Source organism: Sabethes cyaneus, chromosome 3, assembly GCF_943734655.1.
Source record: "Sabethes cyaneus chromosome 3, idSabCyanKW18_F2, whole genome shotgun sequence".
In the NCBI taxonomy this organism is placed as follows: domain Eukaryota; kingdom Metazoa; phylum Arthropoda; class Insecta; order Diptera; family Culicidae; genus Sabethes; species Sabethes cyaneus.
Window position 1 is genome coordinate 110,260,440 of NC_071355.1, and position 10,491 is coordinate 110,270,930.

Below are 10,491 nucleotides of genomic sequence, written 5' to 3' on the forward strand. Positions count from 1 at the left end.
TTTTGGGTACCCGGGTACCCTTGTCGCCCTGCTGAAGGTGTTTTTTTTGTCCCACACATAACGCTTAAGCTTATGTACTTATTTTATTAATTTTTTACCTAAGTTAAACATGCTTTTGTTGTATGAACCTCATTTTAGTCGAATATTGTTTTATGAACCTCATTTGACATGTTCCGTGTGGCCTAACTTAGTTTCTTAGCCATGGCAACAGGTTTAATGTTATTTTCTTACCTGTGCCGGAAAACCGTGATGTCGGGCAGCAACGTGGACAGCATACATCATCTGTTTGGAAACGTCAATGTTGACGTAAACAAAATCGAACGAAAAACGAAGAAGACGAACCGGTTTTGAATATCAAATTCTACCCGCGCCATATTGATTCTGGTCAATTTCTGCCAGGCATCCGACATTTGCGTAAGCGGGATTCAGCCCTCGATATGTGCTTTACTAAAGGTACCAGTACACTGTTTGCTTTATCGTCAAATTTTCTTCCTGTCAGAATTTAGGAAAATTTTGGTATTTGACAGACATATTTGTCTCGCCCAGTACACTGTTTGTCAAATTTGATGTCAAAAATTCGATCTGAGACGTTACCCGTGTTACAAAACCGAATAAATTTTGGCATGTTTTGTGGGGCCAGTACACTGTTTGCAAAACAGCATGGAATTCGTGAGTTTATCAAATACATTCGGCCCGAAAATGTTTGCGCCTGCAGATTTCTGTGCAGATCAAACAGATCAAATAAGCAAAAAAAAGTGCGCTCGGAAAGTGAGGTTATTCATTTAACAGGAAGCTGAATGCCATTTTAATTTTTTTTAAACACGTTTTAATACGGTAATTATTATTAATTCAAAATATTCAATACAAATTACTGCGGTATGAAAAAATGCAATTTAAAAATTACAATTTCTACATTTAGTGATGTCCGGTAATCGCTCGAATAATCGAGTAATCGATTAGAGCATTGAATAATCGAATAATTTGTAATCGAATACTGCGGGCACGAGTAATTCATTCATCGAATAGTTTAAATAAGATAAAAAAATGCGAATAATCCCCATCAATCGTTTATAATCGTACGATCAATCCAATTATTAAACGAAATATTCGAATATTTATAATCGAATACTACTAGCACCACTAGCACGAATACTGAACTAATCAATTAGTGCATACAACGCTAACCGTTTAATCGGTAATCGAATAATTGAAAATCAATACCAATGTCAGCCGTGTCGCTTTTGTCCAATACCAATATCAGCCGAATTGACGCTTTTACGAACTAACAACATTGCTGATATTGATTTTGCTTCAGCTGCCATAAATACAGATATTTGTGCATGCATGAATTTGGGACTCTACCGCTTTCTCCGGAGTATTTAATTTTCTCGATTTAATCTTTTGAATAACATAAATAGTTTATGGACTACTTTAAAATTCAGGTACATTAGTAGAGCCAGAAATTACAGCAACTAAAATAATAGATGGGTCCCAAATTTATGTATGTACAAATATATGTATTTGTGGCAGCTCTGTTTTGCTTTCCCGTGGGGCATCTGCGGATTGCCAAAGTGCTAGCACAGCACAGGGAAAGCGCAATATCAATATCAGCAAGTTAGCATGTCGCTTTGTCACGTAAAATAGTATAATCAATATATATATAGAATGCCAGTGTCGCTGGTGTTTCATGGATATTTTGGTGGCAAACATGTTGCTGGTTCGTGTCTTGGATACGGGAACTACATTGTCCTTTTCCTGCCGACGAAATACCCCAAAACGACCAAATCGGGTGATTTATCCTACGTGATTTACGGAAAAGCAGAAGGATTTTTTATTGGGTTGCCTTTTTAGTTTGACAATCAGATTCCCGTTTCGAATCGATCACTCACACATATGCGCGTACAGTGTAAGTACGTAATTTTCAAATGTGTGATGTTTACCACGAGCACTGCAGCGACACTGGCATTCTATATATATTGATTCTACTCGTAAAATGCTCTTTACATAAGGCATTGCTTGGTATATAATAAGTTCGGCACCAAATTTTCAAAAGGTCGTAAGCAGATGCCAGATATACCCAACAAATATTTCTGTTGAATAACAGTTAATCAAGCGCTTATTACCCGGTAATCTATACCCTTACCATTCAAGAAAAATGAATGTTGGGTGCTTGCATAAATTTGGGATAGCATTATTTTTCCGCAGTATTTCATTTTTGCAGTCTAATTTTTGCTGTAATGTACATAGTTTATGAAGTATCAGTACGTATTATAGAGATTGCTGACATTTACCGCACGTACACTTCGCCGCGTATAAGTATTCGCGGTTTGTTTGCATCTCCAATTTTTTTTTTCGCTGCGGAAAATTTTTCACGATGCACACAAACCACTAATACAGTCGCACATTAGCAATCCTGATACCGTTCGTTATTATGGTAGATGGTATAAAAAATCAGAGGGGTTGTGCACAAGACACGACCGCATATATAGGTGACGCAGGACTACGTAAGTCTTTTTGTAGTGATAGTAGCATGCATCCATGCTTGTAGTCATTCGATTCTTCATGTATACACGCTGCAGCATATATACATGGTACATGCGTTGTATGTAACATTTATCAAAGTAGTAATATTGCATGCGTTCAATTCTCTTAAGCTTTCAGAGTTATTTCTATGTGCATTTGAAAACAATTTAACAAAATCAAGAACACAAACTATTACTTTCCTGCTACCTTACTGAAATTAAAGATTGTCCATTGATTGACTGAAATGTTTTTATTATCCATGGTTTCCCACGTTGAAAGGATTTTACGAATTCAATCCTATTTTATCAACAGCACATCTTTTCACTACACTTATAATGAAACGGCAAGCATGCGTATTCATACAGAGCCGTATCACAGAACAGAAGTGGAAGTCCGAACGATTCGGCGATCAAAACTGGTAACAGAGTCTTTTTTGTTTTTATTTTTCTTTGGGAAGGTTTTCGCATAGAAGCGAATAACAGCAATATAAGCAGAACGTTCGCTGCCAATCGCATAGCAGCTTTCACATGCTTTCGTGTGCATTCGTATACGTTCGTGTGTTTTCGTGGAAAAAAGTGACCCGCTACCGCCAGGTTCTCTAGTATCTGTAGAAAGTAGCATGTACGTGTTTGGATTTCTACTTCCACTTCTGTTCTGTGGCCGTATTATAACCGAACACTACAGCTGTAGCACATTTTTCCAACACAGATATCAAATTCGCCGAGGTTTAATCGTCACGCAGTAAAGAATTTGCGATCTGTTGGGACAACGAACTTGTGTCATTTTTTCTGGCACACTTCCCTAACACAGACATCAGATTGGACTAGGTTTAAACGCGTTCGTAAGAAATCTGTTGGCACGAGTGGGCTTTGTCACTCTCTCTGGCGTACTTCCCAAGCAAGGACATCAAAATGGTCTAGGTTGAACCGCGGTGTTAAAAAATCTTGTTGAAATGAGGAAACTTTGTCACTTGTTTTGACTTACTTCCCAAGCACAGATATCAAATTGGTATAGGTTTAGATCATCGTAAAGAATCTTCCAACCAATCGCGAAGCGAGAATTCTGGTAAAATTTTTTTCATTAGTTCCAATTTTTCAATAGTTCAACATCAAGAATCCATACTTTTCTTCATTTGGGTCAATTCTTAGAAGTTTTTCCGATCGATTGGTGTGAGAATATTGAAAATCGATCGGAAAACCGCTGAGCTATTAGCGCTCAAAACCTTTCATTTTTCGTGACGCTCGCATTTTTTGATTTTTTGGAATGACACCCTATGTCAAAACTTGCCGTAAGACGTAGTCCTACTTCAAAAGCTGGATAGCGCATCACTGTGCGATTACAGCGCACTACTTGCGACACACAAAACCAGAATAAAATTGAATGTCACACAGCTATCCACCTATTCGCGTGCGTAATGGTGGCTAGTGGGTACAACTTTCGGAAAATGTTAGCATGCTTTTGACAGCTTTATTCACGTTAAGTTAATATTTCCAGCCTTAATTGTCGTTGTAGAACTTTCAAGCATACGTAAGCGGAGTTCCCAAAAGCAAATAAACATTGTCGAAAAGCGTACCCACTAGCCGCCGTTAAGCGCGCGAAAAGGTGGATTACGGGTTTCAACTACAACAGCAATATTAATATGGCCAACAATAGTTTTTAGCATAGGCGGAACTAGCGCTCATTTCCTGGGGGAGCTGTAGCCCCCGGCATTTTTTCGACCATTTTATTTCCTTGGCATAATAAAATGAAATGTACATCGATGCATGGGAACTTAAAGTTGTGATGCATATAACAATTACTCTAAAGTATTTATTATGTAAAGTTATCTAACTATAGTTTTTTCTCAAATTTAAATATCCAGCCTAATTTTTCTAGAGGGCTAAATGTCTCCTAGGGGGGGAGGGGGCTTAGCGGCTTGGCGGCTAGTGGATACAACTTTCGGAGAACGTTAGCATGCCTCTGGGAAGTTGATATTTCCAGTCTTAGTTGTTGTTGTAGAACTTTCAAGCATACGTGAGCGGAGTTCCCAAAAGCAAATAAACATTGTCGAAAACTGTACCCATTAGCCGCCATTAAGCGCGCGAAAAGGTGGATATGCATACAATTATTGTTCATATTTTCCAGTAAATTATACATGTTAACATAAACAGAATTAGCCTTCCGATCCTGAAATAAACGTTTACATGCTGACTATTTATTTACTAGATTTACTAGAATAATGTTTGACATATGTAGTATTATATATGTAGTAGTGCTTAATTTTAAAGGGTATTTAAAGTGAAATTAGTCGTAATCGATTCTGCCAATTTCGAAAGCAGTTTTTTGTTTCAAACGAAAATTCTGTTCATGAAAATATATTCGCTGTGTTCAGATTGGCAAGAAGAAGTCTTTACATTTACAGTATTTACATTTTTACAACCAGACCCCAGCTATTGGGTCCAAAAACTGCTTCCGAAATTGGGCTCTCCGACGAAAAGTTAATGACTGCTAATTTCCGGTTAACCAGGTTCGAAAAACAGGTTTATAAAGTGATTTCCTCATTATTCATGATTTTTTTTACTTTTCACTATTGATTCAATAATGTCCTGATTTATTCCAGTGTCATTTCCTTTGCAAAACTTCTTTTCTGCACTATTTTTCCTGTACCAAATTCGATTTTGACAGCAATTCAAATAATAAACATTGTGGGTTTTTTGATAAGTTTCAAGCAAACAAACCGGCGAACAGCGCAAAACCACAGACAAACAGACAACACTCATTTCAAATTTGGCCTTAGTTGGGAATGTCACCGTTTTGGTCAAAGTGGCGCTTTTTGACGAAAGAAGGGGAATTCCCCATAAAAATACTTGCTGCTTCGAGGGATACCCATGTTGCTATTTGATATTTGGGAATGTCGATCTTAGATGGTGCTAGTGTTCAGGCTAAATGTGAGGTACGATAATTTTTGTTGATTTTCTTCCAAGAGTTATGTCTGTTTGTCTGTGGCAAAACGTTACGAAAACAAATTTAATTTGATTGGCATATTACACTGTTTTATAAACAGCCAAATTTTAATGGAAAAGCTCGGCGACATTTTGAAAAATAAAATTTGTTCGAATATTTGGTTGGGTCAGTACACGGGTTTTCAAACTTATTTGATGAAATAGATCAAATATTGGATGATTCAGCAAACAGTGTACTGGTACCTTGTAAAGCACATATCGCGGGCTCTATCGCGCTTACGCAAATGTCGTATGCCTAGCAGATATCAAATAGAGAGACTTGTTTGACCAACGATACTAATTTTGGTTTTAGTGATGGCGTTTTGGTCATCGGGTTACTAGTAAACTAGTTTATTTGCTGTCTAGGCCAACGTTTCAAGGACTTTATTTCCTCTTCATCGCTCCCTGAAAGTCATAACTGTACTGTGTTGTGTGCAAGAATGACTGTGTAAGTTATTGCTTGCCGGTATTCAAATTTGAATTTTCAAAGTTAGACCAACCTAGTAGTTTATAATAAATTGTACTGTTTTTTATAGTGTAGTTCGACCAAAAGCAGATAAAACCCACCCCAACAAACTTGACAAGAATTAGTTTAATATGTTTGTAAGTTTTGTGTGTAAAAAATTGACTTTGTAACTCAATGTAAATGTAAACTGTATTTTCGTAGTTGCCCTGATGAAGAGGAAATAAAGTCCTTGAAACGTTGGCTTAGACAGCAAATAAACTAGTTTACTAGTTTACTAGTTTACCGGATGACCAAAACGCCATCACTAAAACCAGAAATCAAATATAATCAATATGGTGCGGGTAGAATTTGATATTCAGAACCGGTTCGTCTTCTTCGTTTTATTTCGTGAAATATGGCCCTCTATCACCCCCTGAAATATCTGCACTAAGCTACCTAACCCTGTATATACAGCCAGTTCAAATCATGGGTCACACACAATTATGGGTCATTTTAACTTTAACTGCCGATTAATGCGTGTGAAGGGGCCTTAAAGGCCCCCTCGATCCTAAAACCCCGCGCGGAAGGAACAAATCAAAAAAAGAAATAAAACAACCGTTTTTAACCGCACTACCGACCGGACGGGTCGGCGTGCCAAATTGGACTCTCTCTTTATTTAAAAACTTACTTTACAATCGGTACTTCTTACTTGCTAAAAATGATCTTCGCCCTAAGGAAACTCCTCCTTCGCGAGGTAGTTCCGTCCTATTCTGCCTACCGGCAGACCTCACGCTGTCCGTTGAGCTTCCCTCTCGCGCATACATTTTAACCCCTCGCGCGGGAACTTTGTTTTTTGTCAACTCGAACAGTTCCGCGCTTCGTTGTTTACCTTAGTCGGCAAAACTGCAACTTCGCGCAACCTCGCATTTGTTTTGGGAACTGTTCGTTGCGGCAGGTTAAGAAACTTGCGCGTTCATTAACCTAGAATGGTACCGAACGCGTTGTTTTTCATCGAAGTATTTTGCCTTACCGGCGCCGTCGCTCGATCGAGTCACTGACCGGCGCGGGTAATCGAATAAAATGTTGAAGTTAATAATAATATGATTTGATCCAGGATTTCGTCCTTCGGATCCAGGCAGGATTAGTATACGGGAGAGTAGCGGGCAGGGTCGCTACACGTGAATGTATTAAATCATTGACAAAATTGTTACTCAATAGTACTACTCAATAATTTGATCAATTATTAGGTGATATTTAAACGGAAATTAGCAGCCAAAGCTAAAATGACCAGTAATTGTGTGTGATCCATGATTGTGGACTGACTGTTAGTAGTCTGTGTTAAATCAGACCGGACCAAGTCGCAAAATTTAAAAAAATGAGTTAACTACATAAAGAACTAAATAACTACATAAATGTTGCAAATTGCCAGAGTTATGACATGTTTTCGAACTATTGATAGGTAAACCATACAGAGCAGCAAATTTTGAACGCGTTTTTGTCGAAATCAAAGTTTTGTCACTTGTTTCGGTCTGACTTCACACCGGCCATATATGACTTGATAACTGGATGAATAACTAACTTAGTATACAACAGATTCAATAAGAAATAAGTGTAATATTTGACGGTACTAATTATACGGCTAATTTACGACTGTATTTTCAGGTTTAAATAATATAGGTGACATTGATAGAATATCTAAATTAGAAAAACAAAAATCCGACCCATGGAACCAGTTTGTAGAAGGCGAAATGATTCTGAAACAGGGGTTTGTAAATAAACGTAAAGGAGCCCTCTATGTACCGAGACGGCGAATGTTACTACTCACTGCAGGACCCCGATTAATTTATGTAGATCCAGTGCAGATGGTAAAAAAAGGCGAGATCCCTTGGAGTGAAGAACTAAGAGTTGAGGCAAAAAATTTCAAAATTTTTTTTGTGCATACGGTAAGTTATTATTGAATTTGGAACGCGGTAAATTATGTTATTACTATTATATTTTCTCAGCCTCATCGAACATATTACTTAGAAGATCCACAAGGATACGCGTTGAAGTGGTGTCAAGCAATAAAAGAAACTTACGATAAAAAGTATGGAAAATAAGTGTAGTTTTTTTTTTCATTTTTACAAAACATATAATATAATAGGTTCGATATATCATCGATTTTTTGCATTGTGTAGTTGAATTTATCACATCATGTGTTTTCCTAATACCGCCATCCGGGGTGAGATTGTGCCACGGGGGTGAGATTGTGCCAAAAATCAAAAATGTTCATTTGTGAAAATTTATTATATCTATAGAAACTTGTGACCCAAATTCAAAATAATGATGAACATAACATATTTATTCATAACTTCCAATGGAATACAGATAATATAAGCAAACTATTTAGCCTAAACAAGGTTTCAAAGTTCGCGATAAAAAATACGCGGAAATAACGCTTGTAAAAAATGTCCCGCATAAACCAACTCAAAAAAGAAATCGCATCAACTTGCTATCTTGAAGGTATATAAACTAATCATTTACAATGTATTGAAAGGTTATTATGCGTAGGATAAGTTTCGATTACGAAAATTATATTTTTCGAAACTTTGTACTTTTCGAGCTTCACGGGGGTGAGATTGTGCCAAGCCATAATGATCGATCCAATTTGTGGATTTCACTTACACAACAAAAATACGTCAGTATACACCAGTACACTCACATTCTTTACTATTTTGACACAATATTTTGACAGATTAGATTGCATCATCCATTTTGGAGCAAACAGCTTCATAGGTCTACTAAATAATTTAAACTAATTTTTACTTTTTCTCTGGAAATTTCAGATACTTTGAATAAACACTCTAATAAGACGAATATATTATACCGTATAAACTGCCAGTTTTAAGGAGGGGGGAGGGGGTGGGATAGGCCACATGTTCTGCGGCCGCGGGTTCTCGAACGAAGTAATGGTTACTTTTGTTAAATGATCAAATAGGTATGCCTCCTTGGGATACACCCCTTCATATATCTTTCCCTTGTTAACCCTAGAAACGCTACTGGCTATATAAAGGCTGTCCATTGACTACGAACTCATTTTTAGTTATTTCAGTCCTCCCCGGGTTATTTTCGTTCATACTTTTTGTATGATGCGTTGTTTTTGGCCGACCCCCTGCCCGTAATAGTCCACTTAGTTCATGGACGGCCCCATATGAACTACTTTATACTGATCTTTATGTGTATCGTTTATAAATATGCTAATGTTCACTGTTCAGGTTTTTTGCCTAACTTTATGTTTTTGGCACAATGTCACCCCCTAGAAGGGGTGAGATTGTGCCAAAGTTCATGAACTTCTAGTAAAACTAGGTTTCATTGTAACTAAACCATCTCTACGGTAGTTGTTAATTGAACAATTTAGTATATATTGACAGGTTTAAAATCACCTTAGTTCCTAAATTGTATGTATACTGAGCTAAAGAACAAAAACATATGCTTTTTTGGCACAATCTCGCCCCGGATGACGGTAGGTAATTTTAATTCTGCAACATTTGTTTGATCCCATTTTGTTATAGCTAGCTTAGAAAATGACACCCCACTATTAGAAGTGATGCTCATTGTTTGACTAATAGTGTTAATCCAGCACAATGCTATACTTCGGATAAATTGCACTACTGTGCTGGAAGTTTCAGGTCTAATAGGCTTCTGTTGAAGATTTATTCATCTTCAAACATAACACATCGGACATCGGTATAACAAGTGTTCTGAGTTTTCTTTTTCTAGGTCACAAAAGCGTCATATACCATCTTGAAGTCTTTCCATAAGCTTCAGATGATAGCGGCTCAGACAATGTCCGGTTATAAGATCAGCGTTGATGCTAAGATCTTTCCTAAAAATCTCCAGAATGTTGCGACTCATTGTAACGTTTAGAGAGATAAACGGAATTCCACTTTCGTACATGGGACTTCAGCTTCATTTTCAAGGTAAAATAAGATACACCACGGAAGAGCTTATGTCCTACGAATTGTTGAGACAATCCGGATCTTGCAAGCGCATCAGCTCTTTCATGTATGTATGTATGTATGGGGGTAGCCACCATCACCAAAGGGTTTACCATTGTATGCAAGTGGAATTACTGCAGAATCGAGTTTATCTACCTAGCAACTTTCATGTCTATGCTGTTCGTGAAGGACCAAAAGGGGTTGGGTGGATCTATAAGCAATGTAGCTTATATGATTCCACGGGATATAAGACACTCCTTCCAGCATAGACTTCCGGTTTCTAGATACATAACTTCGCCGTGCAAACTTATCTTGCGTAATGATTTGTGTGCTAGAAGGGCGCGTCAAAATACTCTCTGGCCTTATATGACTTGGGCTGGTTACCACATCCCCCATCCAGCCTTCGATTCATTCGATACCCTGGTGCTCCTTCCCCTTTACGATAATGCTGGTATATGGCAATGTAATAAAATATGTGTTATATGAATATACATTATATGAAGATATATAGACAAAAACAGAACAATCTCACCAGCAGTCCTTCGAATGGAATAGAGTTGCATCA

At 37.5% G+C, this 10,491-nt stretch overlaps 1 protein-coding gene across 1 annotated transcript in view; it reads left to right on the forward strand.

Annotated features, from left to right (window-relative positions):
• The window catches only part of LOC128743818 (3-phosphoinositide-dependent protein kinase 1), a 229,765-nt gene extending 221,672 nt beyond the window's left edge, over positions 1 to 8,093 (forward strand). Inside the window, exons 4-5 of the mRNA XM_053840491.1 lie at positions 7,612 to 7,892; positions 7,953 to 8,093. Coding sequence (XP_053696466.1) covers positions 7,612 to 7,892; positions 7,953 to 8,048 — 377 coding nt within the window. The 3' untranslated portion in view covers positions 8,049 to 8,093. The remainder of the gene's footprint in view (positions 1 to 7,611; positions 7,893 to 7,952) is intronic.
• Positions 8,094 to 10,491: the final 2,398 nt, after the last annotated feature.